The sequence below is a fragment of the Oncorhynchus kisutch genome, linkage group LG25 (genome assembly GCF_002021735.2).
Source record: "Oncorhynchus kisutch isolate 150728-3 linkage group LG25, Okis_V2, whole genome shotgun sequence".
Taxonomy (NCBI): Eukaryota; Metazoa; Chordata; class Actinopteri; order Salmoniformes; family Salmonidae; genus Oncorhynchus; species Oncorhynchus kisutch.
The window spans coordinates 11,144,457-11,162,071 of record NC_034198.2 but is presented as its reverse complement, the minus strand read 5'-3'; the positions used below and the strand labels follow the sequence as shown (position 1 = coordinate 11,162,071).

The following is a 17,615-nucleotide window of genomic DNA, read 5'->3' as shown; positions in this document are numbered from 1 at the left end:
AAGTCTAAATATTGCTGTTACATTGCACAACCTTCAATGTTATGTCAAAATTATGTACAAATCTGGCAAATGAATTACGGTCTTTGTTAGGAATAAATGGTCTTCACACAGTTTGCAGGCGAGCCAGGCGGCCCAAACTGCTTGCACGGAACGCAAGAGAAGTGACACAATTTCCCTAGTTAAAATAAATTCATGTTAGCAGGCAATATTAATTAAATATGCAGGTTTAAAAATATATACTTGTGTATTGATTTTAAAGAAAGGCATTGGTGTTTATGGTTAGGTACACATTGGTGCAACAACAGTGATTTTTCGAAAATACGCTTGTTAAATCATCGCCCGTTTGGCGAAGGCGGCTGTGATTTGATGAGAAATTAACAGGCACCGCATTGATAATATGCCCAGTCTGAGGTCCTGGAGCAGATTTTAATCAAGGTTCTCTCTCTAGTTTGCTCCGTTCATCATAGCCTCGATCCTGACTCGTCTCCCATTCCCTGCCACTGAAAAACATCCCCAGAGCATGATGCCATGCTTAACCGTAGGGATGGTGCCAGGTTTCCTCCTGACGTGACGCTTGGCATTCAGGCCAAAGAGTTCAATCTTTGTTTCATCAGACCAGAGAATCTTGTTTCTCATCCTTTAGGTGCCTTTTGGGAAGCTCGAAGCGGGCTGTCATGTGCCTTTTACTGAGGAGTGGCTTCCATCTGGCCACTCTACCACAACGGCCTGATTGGTAGAGTGCTGCAGAGATGGTGGTCTTTCTGGAAGGTTCTCCCATCTCCACAGAGGAACTCTGGAGCTCTGTCAGAGTGACCATCGGGTGCTTGAGACCAAGGCTCTTCTCCCCCGATTGCTCAGTTTGGCCGGTAGGACAGCTCGAGGAAGAGTCTTGGTGGTTCCAAACCTCTTCCATTCATAATGATGGAGAACACTGTGTTCTTGGGGACCTTCAATGCTGCAATCATTTTTTGGTTCCTTTCCCCAGATCTGTGCCTTGACACAATCCTGTCTCCTCAATGTATTTGAAAAATATTTTTGATAGAAAAAAATTAATAAAATAGGCCTACTTGATTATTTATTTTTCCTTTGCCAAACTAGCCTATACAGTGGGGCAAAAAAGTATTTAGTCAGCCACCAATTGTGCAAGTTCTCCCACTTAAAAAGATGAGAGAGGCCTGTAATTTTCATCATAGGTACACTTCAACTATGACAGACAAAATGAGAAAAGAAATCCAGAAAATCACATTGTAGGATTTGTAATGAATTTATTTGCATAATTAGGTGGAAAATAAGTATTTGGTCAACAACAAACAAGCAAGATTTCTGGCTCTCACAGACCTGTAACTTGTTCTTTAAGAGGCTCCTCTGTCCTCCACTCGTTGCCTGTATTAATGGCACCTGTTTGAACTTGTTATCAGTATAAAAGACACCTGTCCACAACCTCAAACAGTCACACTCCAAACTCCACTATGGCCAAGACCAAAGAGCTGTCAAAGGACACCAGAAACAAAATTGTAGACCTGCACCAGGCTGGGAAGACAATCTGCAATAGGTAAGCAGCTTGGTTTGAAGAAATCAACTGTGGGAGCAATTATTAGGAAATGGAAGACATACAAGACCACTGATAATCTCCCTCGATCTGGGGCTCCACGCAAGATCTCACCCCGTGGGGCCAAAATGATCACAAGAATGGTGAGCAAAAATCCCAGAACCACACGGGGGGACCTAGTGAATGACCTGCAGAGAGCTGGGACCAAAGTAACAATGCCTACCATCAGTAACACACTACGCCGCCAGGGACTCAAATCCTGCAGTGCCAGACGTGTCCCCCTGCTCAAGCCAGTACATGTCCAGGCCCGTCTGAAGTTTGCTAGAGAGCATTTGGATGATCCAGAAGAAGATTGGGAGAATGTCAGATGAAACCAAAATATACATTTTTGGTAAAAACTCAACTCGTCGTGTTTGGAGGACAAAGAATGCTGAGTTGCATCCAAAGAACACCATACCTACTGTGAAGCATGGGGGTGGAAACATCATGCCTTGGGGCTGTTTTTCTGCAAAGGGACCAGGACGACTGATCCGTGTAAAGGAAAGAATGAATGGGGCCATGTATCGTGAGATTTTGAGTGAAAACCTCCTTCCATCAGCAAGGGCATTGAAGATGAAACGTGGCTGGGTCTTTCAGCATGACAATGATCCCAAACACACCGCCCGGGCAACAAAGGAGTGGCTTAGTAAGAAGCATTTCAAGGTCCCGGAGTGACCTAGCCAGTCTCCAGATCTCAACCCAATAGAAAATCTTTGGAGGGAGTTGAAAGTCCGTGTTGCCCAGCAACAGCCCCAAAACATCACTGCTCTAGAGGAGATCTGCATGGAGGAATGGGCCAAAATACCAGCAACAGTGTGTGAAAACCTTGTGAAGACTTACAGAAAACATTTGACCTCTGTCATTGCCAACAAAGGGTATATAAAAAAGTATTGAGATAAACTTTTGTTAGTGACCAAATACTTATTTTCCACTATAATTTGCAAATAAATTCATAAAAAATCCTACAATGTGATTTTCTGGATTTTTTAAACATTTTGTCCGTCATAGTTGAAGTGTACCTATGATGAAAAGTACAGGCCTCTCTCATCTTTTTAAGTGGGAGAACTGGTGGCTGACTCAATACTTTTTTGCCCCACTGTATATATCCATCTTTCCTGAGCTTTACTGGCTTAGGAAACTGAGGGCCCAGAATATCTTATACAATGTTTCAATTTTGCTAGCATGAGCTTCAGGCCAGACCCAAGTTAATAGTTGAACCAATGTTTCAAGTTAGTTGCAGACAGGCCATGCACAGCCAATGTGATTTATTGGATATACATTATTTTATGGATATTTTCTACCTGCAGGCTGCAATGTTTTTATTTGTTGTCTTTATATATATATTTTTTTTTTTACATAATTGGCAATGACAATAGAAGTTACAAACCTAAAAGATATCACTTTCATTCAGATAAAATTTTAATTAGCCACATGACAATAATTTTGAGAAACAAAGACATTATTAGAAATTAAATTAAACTGTTGCACAAAAAAAATTGCGCATGAAAACCATAACTGGCACGCAGATCAGGTAGAAGTGGTAAGATATATTGAAATTCCACACCAGAAAAAGGTTGCCGCCTTCTCGTGAAGCCAATTATCAGCAGTAGGAGAGGTATGGGGATGGTCGGGTCAATTTTTCTTCTTCTAGTTATCTTGATATCTGGCTCCCCTCTTGTTTGTGTCTTATTTCAAACAGTACGCTTAAAGCATCAGACAAGTTCGATGCATATAGGGTGTGTCTATATGGAAAAATACACGTTTAAAAAAAGCTGAGACACTTCACACCACTTAGAGAAAAATAGATTTTCGTAGCAGGTTAGGGGTGCATTTTCACTAACCCTTTTCCTAACTTTAACGTCAATCTCCTAACCTGCTATCGAAGTGGTGTGAAAAGAGTGTTTCCCAGATTTAGCTAGAAAGCAATTAGCATTAGGGGCAAATTTGTAGCTTGCTAAAACCAACTTACTAGCAAATTACATAAAATAATAGTATACGACAGAAAACATGTGGATTTATATTAAGAAGCAAAATGGAAAGGTGTGTCGCTCTTTTTTGGAAAAACCTGTTGACTGCATGCTGTTGTTTGGTCAATGCATGCATTGCAGAGTGAATCTTGAGCATGAGAAACTGCCTGCTTGAGTAACAGGGGGCAGGGCTTGGTGAATGGGACTGGGAACAGGCCAAAAAAGAGAGCGAGAGAGAACGCTAAACTCGAGCAATAAATCAAAAGTTTAGGAAACAAAAGCTGTGGTTATAACCGAGGTGTCACTGTATAAGTCAGAGGGCAATACTGGGGGATTGAATAGGGGAAAGAACGTACCTTGCAATTTCCACGCTTTCCTTTGTTCCTCTTTGGCAATCTGTTCCATTTCTTTGTCGTATATGTAGTCTTGGCACACAAAGCAATATATACCTCCATACAATAGATCTATAGCTGGAAGAAAAACAGACACAGAAAGAGAATGAAGTGACAAATGATAAATGGAGAGGAAAAGGAGGTATGAAATAGCTCAAGGCTACATTGGAACATTCTGTTCATTTGTAGCTCTGAGGTGCATCCTAAATGGCACCCTACTCCCTATATAGTGCACTACTTCTGACCAGGGCCCAGTGCACTACAGAGGGAAAAGGGTGCCAATTTGGGTCGCAAATCCAAGATCAGTCCCGGAGAAAGGAGTAGGCAGCTAGCTAGCTCTCTACCTCTGCAAGGCCAGCTTACGCGCTGACATCTTGACTTTCTGATAACATCCTTTGGCGTAGGAAAAGATCCGGGGCGAGCAGGAGGGATTATAGTCAATGTGACGATGTGAACACATCCCCGCTTGATAATGTTTTGATAAATGTCTATTTATGAATGTAGTGTAAAGGGCCCATTTTCTAATACAATTTGTCAGCCATCGTTGACATCTTTTACACCACTTCAATCTGAAAAATCAGACTTTTCACCGTCAACTCGTCAGCTACCACGCATGCAGGTACCCACAGACAGAGGGATAGAAAGAGGATAGAGCCCGGTAAAAGCTGCAACTCTCCCCATCCCTCTCTCATCCCTCACCTGTTTGCAGTTCCCATGACAACCTGCCTATGCAATTGGCTGCTTGAGGCAGACATAACAATCATTAGGTGTATGTGGAGAAAGCACGGGGCATGCAGGTTGTGTATGTCTAAATGATCGCCCGAATGATTAATTACGGTATTAAAATGTGGATAGATACGGTGTTGACTGGTGTCCCAGCTGTGACCGAATGTATTGAAATGTCAGACTGGGCCCTGCAGGTGTTGGGGAGTACCAAGCTGCAGCTAATAGCAAAGAGTGGAACATCAAGTCTGCCTGTGGATTCAATTCCCACACCAAACCAAATACAACCAGTTTTACAGCTGTAATATGTTGTGGATATTGGACATAAGTGTATAATGCTGTCATTGCAGTGAAAATATAACTTTCCTGCAGATTGCCACATCAATGAGGGAGGCAATTCACCTAAAAATCGGGCACAAAAATAGGATGAAGAGACTGAAAAAGTAAAACCCTAGCCTTAGGACTCAGACTGAATAACAGCCACACTGTTAATGGCACAATAAGAGCTGGAGAGAGAGAGAGAGAGAGAGAGCGAGAACAAAGTTGCGTAACAAGGTGAGACTTGCTGAGAGAAGACAAAATGAAAATAAACCCACAGACCTTGATGTAACCATGGGAACCGAGAAAAAGGAGGGAGAGAAAGAGAAATAACCCGATACAGGGAGAAACATAACATGAAGAGCCAAAATAGAGGAAGAACAGATCAAACATCTGAAAGGAAGAAAGAACTCCAAAAAAATTACTGGAAAATGAAGGAACTGGTTTAACTGACTTCTGTTGGGTTTTATTAAGACATGTTAATTACTCATCTAGTGAGATCGGTCATTCTTTTCTTCTCCTCCTGCTGTAGCGTAAATCTATCTATGCCCTATAGGCTAATAGACCCGGGCTGCAATGCACTGAGCTGCTCAGGCACATTTGTGCAACAGAGAATCAGCAACCCCACTGGTGCCTAGTGCCTATGTGGCCAACTACACAGGCGACATTCAATAGCCCCTGGGGCATCAGTCCTGGCGTGTTGCATTGTGTTGCAATTATGTTGCGTTAGGTTGCATAACAGGTTGGTGATTTATGTCGCCATCAGCTCCATCCCTGATGTGGTACAGCGACGATAACCCAACAAGGTTTGATGACATGTTCATCTTGACATTGGCTCATTTGGGGTTCTGCCACCATAAAACCCCTAGAGCTGAACAAAAGGACATACATTTGTATTTACTGGGTGCTTATTACCCTCAACAGTATAATTAGCTACTTAGCAGTCTTTGTTTGGGCCCCGTGTGTGAATGGGGGCGGAGGAGGGGCAGCCGAGGCCTGCCTAGTTAAGCAAAGGGGGTAATTATGAGTCTTTAATGTTTCAGGGGTGTGGGTGAGGGACCTGGCAGGGGGCGGAGTGTTGTGGTGGTGCTGTACAGGTCTGTCGTGTCAAATATGAAGTAAGACAGAGCAGCGGAGCACATGTTCTATGTTAGAGGTGTGCCGAGTAGTCGGACAAAACGAGTATCGCAACGGATATGGACAATTTTGTGACTACGATTATGATCCAATAATTTTTTGTAATTATCCGTGCTCATTTGAAAAAAAAATATATATATATATATCTTTTTTAATTGGGTGCTAGCACGCTTCTTTCTCATGTCAGGCAGTCATGTGTGAGGTTCTACGTGGTCTAAATAACTCAACTGGCTGTCTGTAAAGAGAAGGGCGGGCTGTACGTTGATCCTGCTGCTCTGATTGGATAAAGTGAAACTGTATTTCTCCGTACACTCGTGTCATAATTTCACCCAATCACTTTTCCTTGCATGTTTTTCGGTTGAGATTGCTGCTGCCTGCTACCATGATAACTTACACGACGAAGACGTTTGCTATGAAGCTATCAACGTGAATAATATTTAACAAGCGGGGCAAGGGTAAGGGGGAAAAAAAGACGAAACGCTGATCCGCATTCTAACTGGTTGACAGCAAACGTGGCTTCCCGCTGCAAGTTCAGACACCCCTCTGTGCGCTGATTCTAATCTGCAGATGTTTTGCAGTGAGAATGTACAGAGAGGTATCTTGCCAATATCTACTTAGGCATATAAAAAAATAGTATCATCCGATCCGACTATGAACTGTTGATTTGCGTATAGGATGACCAGTACGGCCATGTCGGCACAACACTATTCCTATGGCTTCCCCTCTGTGAGGGCAGTGTAGAGCTGGTGTGGACTCAAGCTGTGGTCCATAGGATAGGAGGAGAGCTATACTACAGCACCACCCAACCTGATAGGATAATGAGCAGTTTTCAAGTGTTTGTTGCGCTCGTGTGTGTGTGTGTGTGTGTGCGCCTGTCTTACCTAGATTGTGTCGTTTGTTTTTGGCGTGCTCGTGGATGTGTTTCTTGGTGAAGCAGCCGAAGAAGACGCAGTAGAGGCAGGAGTGGAGCCGGTTCAGGTGGGCACCGCACATGTGACAGACACACGACTTGGCCTGCGGGGGACGAGAGAGGGACACAGGTTGAGGATCACTGATAGAAACCAAAAGTGTCATCATCACCATCATACACTCACAAAGACTCAGGTCGGTCAATCAGACCGGATTCATCCAGTTTATAGTGAAAGTCGGCAGCCGTGTTAGAGCCTAATGGAGCGAAAGTCTGCTGCGAAAAGAGGAGCAAATTTACATTGTTGTACTTTACTTTCTTTTCACAAAAGACAAAACGGGCTGAAGAGAACACCTGGCATCTCTGGGACACAAAGGGATGGAAGGCACATGATAAAACACCACATCCATTTTGTCATGGAGAGAGAAAGCCAGCGTGTCATTTTCAGCTGGCATGTGGGCGTTTGCTTATAATGTCCTTGCCTCATCTCCGCACTTTTGGCAAGGTGAAAAAGATAGCTAGCTTCCACACCTGCCAAACCCCTCCCCTGACATCATCAGCCTGGAGATCACAAGTCCGCGACACACAATGTATTCTCAATAAAGAGAACCCATTTGGCATCGTATCAATAACACAGGTAGGCCTACAACCAGATCTTGAAATAGACCTCGATTTTTGGTTCCCTTTTCTTTAGGCTGCTTTAGGGTAGCCTTCCTGTTACAGTTTCTTTGATGTAACATTTTGCACAGAGCCCATTTCGGCGTGGCAAGGTGTCCTGCCACGGTGTCCCCCGGTGACATGCCACCTGAGTGAGCCGAGAGATTATATGTGACACATGTTCACACCATGACCATTGCCTCAGCCAAAATCAGTTGGTGAAGTGGAAGCACAAATCACACGCACAGAAACGGAAAGGAGAGAGAGTGCACGCATGAGAATGAAAACACAGACAAGACAAAAACTCCATAAAACCCTGGGGCCATACTTGCGAATATTAGAAAAAGTTAAAGCATCAGCCAATTAAAATAATTGACGTAGTAGTACGTGATCAAAAGGCTACATGTTAGCCTTTCCCATTACATAACCTGGCCTATTTAGCCCCATGCCATCCTCACCAGGTGGCCGTGATTATATCCGGTTCTAATTCCGTATCAGCCAATTAAAATTGGCAACGTAGTTGGACACAATAGAACACTTCTCCATGACAACCTCCTTAATAGCAACCAAACGGCACGGTCTGCTAATCAAAGTTAGCTAAAAGAAAACACACTGATAGGTATGTCCAAACTTTTGACTGGTGCTGTAGATTCAATGGTTGTAAAGATGGGGAAAGGTCTGTCCATAATAAAAAGAGATGCTCTGCTTTTTTGACACCACATTCCAAAAACCAAATCCCGAAGGCTCTAGTTTTGTCTCATCTTGATTATTGTCCAGTCGTGTGGTCGAGTGCTGCAAGGAAAGACCTCGTTAAGCTGCAGCTAAACAACAGAGGCTTTGCTCTTTATTGTAATCAGAGGGATGATATAAATACTGTGGCATGCCAGTCTCTCTCGGATAAGAGTTGAGGAGAGACTGACTGCATCACATTTGTTTTATAAGTGACATTAATGTGTTGAAAATCCCAAACTGTTTGCATAGTCAACTTACACAGCTGACACACATTTACCCCACCAGACATGCCACCAGGGCATTCAAAGTCCCCAAATCCAGAACAAATTCAAGCATACAGTATTATAGAGACATTTTTGCATGTAACTCCGTTCTAGATGTCGACCGATTATGATTTTTCCACACCGATACATCGGCCGATTTTTTTACATTTATTTGTAATAATGACAATTACAACAATACTGAATGAACACTTATTTTAACTTAATATAATACATCAATAAAATCAATTTAGCCTCAAATAAATAATGAAACATGTTCAATTTGGTTTAAATAATGCAAAAACAAAGTGTTGGAGAAGAAAGTAAAAGTGCAATATTTGCCATGTAAGAAAGCTAACGTTTAAGTTCCTTGCTCAGAACATGAGAACATATGAAAGCTGGTTCCTTTTAACATGAGTCTTCAATATTCCCAGGTAAGAAGTTTTAGGTTGTAGTTAATATAGGACTATTTCTCTCTATACGATTTGTATTTCATATACCTTTGACTATTGGATGTTCTTATAGGCCTTTTAGTATTGACATTGTAACACTCGAACCAGGAACACATCGACAACAGCCACCCTCGAAGCAGAGTTACCTATGCAGAGCAAGGGGAACAACTACTCCAAGTCTCAGAGCGAGTGACGATTGAAACGTTATTAGCTCGCACCCCGCTAACTAGCTAGCCATTTCACATCGGTTACACCAGCCTAATCTTGGGAGTCGATAGGCTTGAAGTCATAAACAGCGCAATGCTTGAAGCATTGAGAAGAGCTGCTGGCAAAACGCACGGAAGTGCTGTTTGAATGAATGCTTACGAGCCTGCTGCTGCCTACCACCGCTCAGTCAGACTGCTCTATCAAATCATAGACTTAATTATATCATAATAACACACAGAAATACGAGCCTTTGGTCATCAATATGGTCGAATCCGGAAACTATCATTTCTAAGAAAAAAAAGTTTATTAATTCAGTGAAATACGGAACTGTTCCGTATTTTATCTGACGGGTGGCATCCATAAGTCTAAATATTGCTGTTACATTGCACAACCTTGTGTCATAATTACATAGAATTCTGGCAAATTAGTTCGCAATGAGCCAGGCGGCCCAAACGGTTGCATATTCCCTGACTCTGCGTGCAATGAACGCAAGAGAAGTGACACAATTTCACCTGGTTAATATTGCCTGCTAACCTTTCTTTTAGCTAAATACTGCAGGTTTAAAAATATATACTTCTGCGTATTGATTTTAAGAAAGGCATTGATGTTTATGGTTAGGTACACGTTGGAGCAACGACAATCCTTTTTCCGCGAATGCGCACTGCATCGATTAAACGCAATGCAGGACACGCTAGATAAACTAGTAATATCATCAACTATGTGTAGTTATAACTAGTGATTATGATTGATTGTTTTTTATAAGATAAGTTTAATGCTAGCTAACAACTTACCTTGGCTTCTTACTGCATTCGCGTAACAGGCGGGCTCCTCGTGAGGCAGGTGGTTAGAGCATTGGACTAGTTAACAGTAAGGTTGCAAGATTGTTACCATGTCAGCTCAGGGATTCAATCTGTTGTTCTGCCCCTGAACAAGGCAATTAACCCACTGTTCCTATGCCGTCGTTGAAAATAAGAATGTGTTCTTAACTGACTTGCCTCGTTAAATAAAGTTGTAAAAAAAAAGAAAATGTGGGTATCGTGACAACAGGATTCTGCACTGCAGTACAGCTGCTCTCAGACTCCCTCTCTCCTTGGTCTGTCCCAGACTCACAGCCTGCCCTCTCACACCCCCGTCGTCATACATCTCTCCTCCACTGCTCACTCTCCCTCTTCTTTCGTTCTTCCTTTCCATCTATTCCTCTCATCATTCTCTCCACTTTCTCCATCTGTATTTTAACCAGTATGGATGCATTCTCTATCCTCTCTCCCATTCTCTTTTTTCCACAGTCCCCCATCCTTTCCCGCCATCCCTCCTCTGTAGCAGGCAGGCGAGGCAATGTTGTCAGCAGTCTTCCCAGTTGGTGTTGATATGCTATTAGGGGGTGCATCAATCACAGCCTCGCCCGTGACCAGACCATCTGATAAAGAGAGCTGGAGACAGATCAGATCAAGGCCTATCTAAATGCTAAGTTCATCATTACAACCTTTGTAGGACCTAGGCCTGGGTGGTATCCAGATTTTCATATTGTCATACCATCCTTCTTTCATACGGGGATTTACGCCATTAACAGCATAGCACACAAGGGGGCGCTAAAAATGCAAGAAAAGCCCATTGGACCTCTAACCAGGCTACAAAAATAGCACAAACTAATAGCGAAATCACGTAGCTAAATGTTAACGAGATAAAACTAACCTAAACTAATTGCAAAAACAGGCAAATCCAGCTTATAAAAAATGTTCAACTGGTAGTTAAAGTGTGCCTCCCATTCACCATTCAAGTGCAGGCAACACGTCATCCACCACTTTAGATGGAGGCAGTATGCATTTTGAAAACATAATTTTTTGAATCCTGATTGTTTTAATTCATATTATGAGGCATGTCTTACCTAATTTCAAAGTAGCCTACAGGCAAAATCCAACCATGGAAATGTGGAGACAATTATTATTTTTAAGTTTCAAGTTTAGGGAAGCTTGAAACATTTCAACTGTTCTGCGTGTGAGTTAAGATTGTCATATGTGCATTTTTGTGGAACCGTTTCATTTCAATAATAATGTTGTTTTCGTTTCATGTGGTTAATCATAAAAATCTGAATGAAAAAAACCTAAAAGTTTAAAGTCAACTAATGCAAGACCACCAGCCATGTGGACACATTGATACACTGATCCATTCTGCCCCACCAAGCAAAAGGTCAGTAACTGCTAATTTGGTCAGAAATTAGTTAGTCATTTTTGCTAGATTAAATACACTGCAAAAAAAAGGGAACACTAAGGGAACACTAAAATAACACATCCTAGATCTGAAAGAATGAAATATTCTTATTAAATACTTTTTTTCTTTACATAGTTGAATGTGCTGACAACAAAATCACACAAAAATTATCCATGGAAATCAAATTTATCAACCCATGGAGGTCTGGATTTGGAGTCACACTCAAAATTAAAGTGGAAAACCACACTACAGGCTGATCCAACTTTGATGTAATGTCCTTAAAACAAGTCAAAATGAGGCTCAGTAGTATGTGTGGCCTCCACGTGCCTGTATGACCTCCCTACAACGCCTGGGCATGCTCCTGATGAGGTGGCGGATGGTCTCCTGAGGGATCTCCTCCCAGACCTGGACTAAAGCTTCCGCCAACTCATGGACAGTCTGTGGTGCAATGTGGCATTGGTGGATGGAGCGAGACATGATGTCCCAGATGTGCTCAATTGGATTCAGGTCTGGGGAACGGGCGGGCCAGTCCATAGCATCAATGCCTTCCTCTTGCAGGAACTGCTGACACACTCCGGCCACATGAGGTCTAGCATTGTCTTGCATTAGGAGGAACCCAGGGCCAACCGCACCAGCATATGGTCTCACAAGGGGTCTGAGGATCTCATCTCGGTACCTAATGGCAGTCAGGCTACCTCTGGCGAGCACATGGAGGGCTGTGCGGCCCCCCCAAAGAAATGCCACCCCACACCATGACTGACCCACCGCCAAACCGGTCATGCTGGAGGATGTTGCAGGCAGCAGAACGTTCTCCACGGCGTCTCCAGACTCTGTCACGTCGATCACATGTGCTCAGTGTGAACCTGCTTTCATTTGTGAAGAGCACAGGGCGCCTGCACGGTGTTCGGCTGTAAGCACAACCCCCACCTGTGGACGCCGGGCCCTCATACCACCCTCATGGAGTCTGTTTCTGACCATTTGAGCAGACACATGCACATTTGTGGCCTGCTGGAGGTCATTTTGCCGGGCTCTGGCAGTGCTCCTCCTGCTCCTCCTTGCACAAAGGCGGAGGTAGCGCTCCTGCTGCTGGGTTGTTGCCCTCCTACGGCCTCCTCCACGTCTCCTGATATACTGGCCTGTCTCCTGGTAGCGCCTCCATGCTCTGGACACTACGCTGACAGACACAGCAAACCTTCTTGCCACAGCTCGCATTGATGTGCCATCCTGGATGAGCTGCACTACCTGAGCCACTTGTGTGGGTTGTAGACTCCGTCTCATGCTACCACTAGAGTGAAAGCACCGCCAGCATTCAAAAGTGACCAAAACATCAGCCAGGAAGCATAGGAACTGAGAAGTGGTCTGGTCACCACCTGCAGAACCACTCCTTTATTGGGGGTTAATCGCCTTCAACACCATAGAAGCCCACCCTGTGCAACTGGGACCTGGACTTCCTGACGGGCCCCCCAAGGTGGTGAAGGTAAGAAACAACACATCCACTTCGTTGATCATCAACACACAAGGGTGCATGCTCAGCCCCCTCCTCTACTCCCTGTTCACCCATGACCGTGTGGCCAAAAACTCTTATCTTTGCAGATGACAACAGAAGTAGGCCTGAATACCAACAATGACAAGACAGCCTACAGGGAGGGGGTGAGGGCCATGGCGGTGTAGTGCCAGGAAAATAACTCCTCTCCCAACAAAATGAAGGAGCTGATCGTGGACTTCAGGAAACAGCAGAAGGAGCACGCCGCCATCCACAGGACCGTAGTGGAGAAGATGGAAAGTTCCTCAGCGTACACATCACTGACAAACTGAAATGGTCCACCCACACAGACAGTGTGGTGAAGATCATCAGGAGGCCCTCTTCAACGTCAGGAGGCTGAAAATGTTCAGCTTGGCACCTAAGACCCTCACAAACTTTTACAGGTGCACAATTGAGATCATCCTGTCAGGCTGCATCACTGCCTGGTATGGAAACTGCACTGCCCACAACCGCAGGGCTCTCCAGAGGGTGATGCGATCTGCCCAATGCATCACCGGGGGCAAACTGCCTGCCCTCCAGGACACCTACAGCACCCAATGTCACAGGAAGGCCAAAAAGATCCTCAAGGACATAAACCACCCGAGCCACAGCCTGTTCACCCCACCATCATCCTGATGGCGAGGTCAGTACAGGTGCATCAATGCTGGGACCAAGACAGAAAAACAGCTTCCATCTCAAGACCAGCAGACCGTTAAATGGCCATCACTAGTCGGCTACGACCCAGTTATTCAGGTGGGTTGCTGACCTATATACACATAGTAGAGGTCAACCGATTATGATTTTTCAACGCTGATACCAATTATTGGAGGACCAAAAAAAGCCGATACTGATTCAAATCTGCCGATTTTAATATAAGATACATATATTTGTAATAATGACAATTACAACAATACCGAATTAACAATAAACACTTTATTTTAACTTAATACATAAATCAATCTATTTAGTCTCAAATAAATAATGAAACCTGTTCAATTTGGTTTAAATACTGCAAAAACAATGCCGGAGAAGAAAGTAAAAGTGCAATATGTGCCATGTAAAAAAGCAAAAGTTTAAGTTCCTTGCTCAGAACATTGGGTTGTTCCTTTTAACATGAGTCTTCAATATTCCCAGTTAAAAAGTTTTAGGTTGTAGTTATTACAGGAATTATGACACGTAAACTACACGTCGACTATTTCTATATACACCTTTGACTATTGGATGACGACAAATTTTTACCTGGTCAGCTAGGGGATTCGATCTTGCAACCTTTTGGTTACTAGTCCAACGCTCTAACCACTAGGCTGCCGCCCCATTAATAAGGTCAAATCCAGAAACTATCATTTTGAAAACCAAAACGTTTATACTTTCAGTGAAATACGGAACTGTTACGTATTTTATCGAACAGGTGGCAATCCCAAGTCTAAATATTGCTGTTACATTGCACTACCTTCAATGTTATTCTGGAAAATTAATTACAGTCTTTGTCAGGAAGAAATGGTTTTCACAACAGTTCGCAACGAGCCAGGTGGCCCAAACTGCTGCCTATTTCCTGACTCTGCTTGCACTGAACGCAAGAGAAGTGACACAATTTCGCTAGTTAATATTACCTACTAACATGCATTTATTTGAACTAAATGCACAGGTTTAAAAAAATATATACTTCTGTATTGATTTTAAGAAAAGCATTGATGTTCATGGTTAGGTACATTCGTGCAGCGATTGTGCTTTTTTTCCGCAAATATGCTTTTCAAAGTTGAAGTAGGCTGTGATTCGATGGTAAATTAACACGCACCGCTTTGATTATATGCAACGCAGGACAAGCTAGTTAACCTAGTAATATCATCAACCATGTGTAGTTAACTAGTGATTATGTGAAGATTGATTGTTTTTTTATAAGAAAAGTTTAATGCTAGCTAGCAACTTACCGTGGCTCCTTGCAGCCACAAGGTCCTTCAGATTGCTGCACTCGCGTAAAAGGTGGTCAAACATGCCACACAGTCTCCTTGCGGATTGCAATGTAATAGGCGCCCACCGATTGATATGAAAACTTGAAATTGGCCAACCTCTAATAACCTCTAGCATGGATTCACTAGTCACTTTAATAAATGGAACACTAGCCACTTTAAATAATGTTTACATAATGCTTTACTCATCTCATATGTATATACTGTATTCTATTCTACTGTATTTTAGTCAATGCCACTCGGACATTGCTCGTCCTAATATTTATATTTCTTAATTTCATTATTTTACTTTTATATGTGTATTGTTGTGAATTCTTAGATACTACTGCACTGTTGGAGCTAGGAACACAAGCATTTTGCTACACCCGCAATAATATCTGCTAAATATATGTGTATGTGTCCAATAAAATGTGATTTTGATTAGATTATACTCCGATGCGCTCTGCAGAGATTGGTAGGACAGTGTGCAAAACATTGCATCCGGAGGACATTAGATTAGGATTTATTCCCCTAACCTAAAATGTGATTTCTGTCATTGTGAGCACCGTGGGTGGACAACCTAATGGGTTATGCACCAAATGCATATGGGTACGGTAAATTTCACAAATGGCCGGTAAATTAAAATCTTCCCGTCACGTTGTCTGGCTCCATTTTCTTAACGGAAACCCTGACACACACGCACAAATGACACAGGCACAAACCCATTCATGCTGATGCATTTTAGCTCACACACTGGTGTTCAATGTGGAATTGGACAAGAGTGAGCGAGGCCTAAGAATGTTGATTGGTCTTCTTCCGGGATGACATCAGTGCTTGGCTGGGCCAGAGTGAGAGAAGGGCTGCTCTGTGTTGGCGAGGAGGCATGGTGCGGTGAGGGTGAAAGGGGGCTAGGCAGCAGAAGTGCAACAGTGGCGACTAAATCAGACAAACATCAAAAGGAGAGGTGAGCAGCAGGCTGATGGAAAGATCCCCTGTGAACTGACCAACAATGTTGCTGTAATGCTCGGACTGAAAAACAGAGAGAGACTGAGAGCGTGACTGTGAAATGCAAGACATGATGGGATAGAAAGCAAATGAGCTCAGAAGTGCCAGATAGATCAAATGTCATACGCTTCATAAACATGTGTGGACTAACAGTGAAATGCTCAGGCCCTTCACAACAATGCAGAGAAAAAAGGAGATATAATAGGAAAAAAACAAATAATCAGTACACAATGAGAAACAATAACCAGTACCAGTACCAGTACCTACCTAGTCATGTGCAGGGGTACAAGGTAATATAGGTAGATATGTACATATAAGTAGGGATGAAGTGACTAGGCAACAGGATAGATAATAAAAAAGTAACAGGAGCGTATGTGATGAGTCAAAAGAGTTAGTGCAAAAGCTGTTCAGTGTCCTGTTGGTTCCAAACTTGTTGCATCGGTACCGCTTGCCGTGCGGTAGCAGAGAGAACAGTCTGACTTGGTGGCTGGAGTATGTTACCATTTTTAGGGCCTTCCTCTGACACCACCTGGTATAGAGGTGCTGGATGGTAGCGAGCACAGCCCTAGTGATGTACTGGGCCATACGCGCTACCCTCGGTAGCGTCTTGCTGGTCGGAAACCAAGCAGTCGCCATACCAAGTGGTGATGCAGCCAATCAAGATGCTCAATGGTGCAGCTGTGGAACCTTTTGTGAATCTAAGGGCCCAAACCCAATCTTTTCAGCCTCCTGAGTGGGAAGAGGCTTTGTCATGCCCTCTTTCTTCATGACTATGTTGGTGTGTGTGGACTAGAGGTCGAACCGATTAATCGGAATGGCCGATCAATTAGGGCCGGTTTCAAGTTATAACAATCGGAAACCGGTGTTTTAGGGAGCCGATTTGAAAAAATATATATATAATTTTTAAATATTTTTTTAATACCTTTATTTAACTAAGCAAGTCAGTTAAGAACTCATTCTTACTTTCAATGACGGCCTAGGAACGGTGGGTTAACTGCCTTGTTCAGGGGCAGAACGACAGATTTTCACCTTGTCAGCTCGGGGGATTCAATCTTGCAACCTTACAGTTAACGAGTCCAACGCTATAACCACCTGCCTCTCGTTGCACTCCACAAGGAGACTGCCTGTTACACGAATGCAGTAGAAGCCAAGATAAGTTGCTAGCTAGCATTAAACTTATCTTATAAAAAACAATAATAATAATAATAATAAATCACTAGTTATAACTACAAATGGTTGATGATATTACTCGTTTATCTAGAGTGTCCTATCTAGAATATTTAGACTTAGGGATGCCACCCGTTAGATGTTCCGTATTTCACTGAAATAAACGTTTTGTTTTCGAAATGATATTTTCCAGATTCGACCATATTAATGACCAAAGGCTTGTAGTTGTGTGTTATTATGTTATAATTAAGTCTATGATTTGATAGAGCAGTCTGACTGAGCGATGGTAGGCAGCAGCAGGCTCGTAAGCATTCATTCAAACAGCACTTTCGTGCGTTTTGCCTTCGCAAGCACAGAGCTGTTTATGACTTCAAGCCTATCAGCCTAATGGCTGGTGTAACCGATGTGAAATGGCTAGCTAGTTAGC

General features: G+C 43.1%; 1 protein-coding gene across 2 annotated transcripts in view; it reads right to left on the bottom strand.

The window, feature by feature from the left end:
- Positions 1–17,615, bottom strand: part of LOC109870291 (ubiquitin carboxyl-terminal hydrolase 22-like) — a 43,048-nt gene that overhangs the window by 16,577 nt on the left and 8,856 nt on the right. For both annotated transcript variants that reach the window (XM_020460731.2, XM_020460732.2), the window contains exons 2-3: positions 7,007–7,139; positions 3,912–4,025 (exon numbers count right to left, since the gene is read on the bottom strand). In XM_020460731.2, the coding sequence (XP_020316320.2) occupies positions 3,912–4,025; positions 7,007–7,139 (247 nt within the window). The remainder of the gene's footprint in view (positions 1–3,911; positions 4,026–7,006; positions 7,140–17,615) is intronic.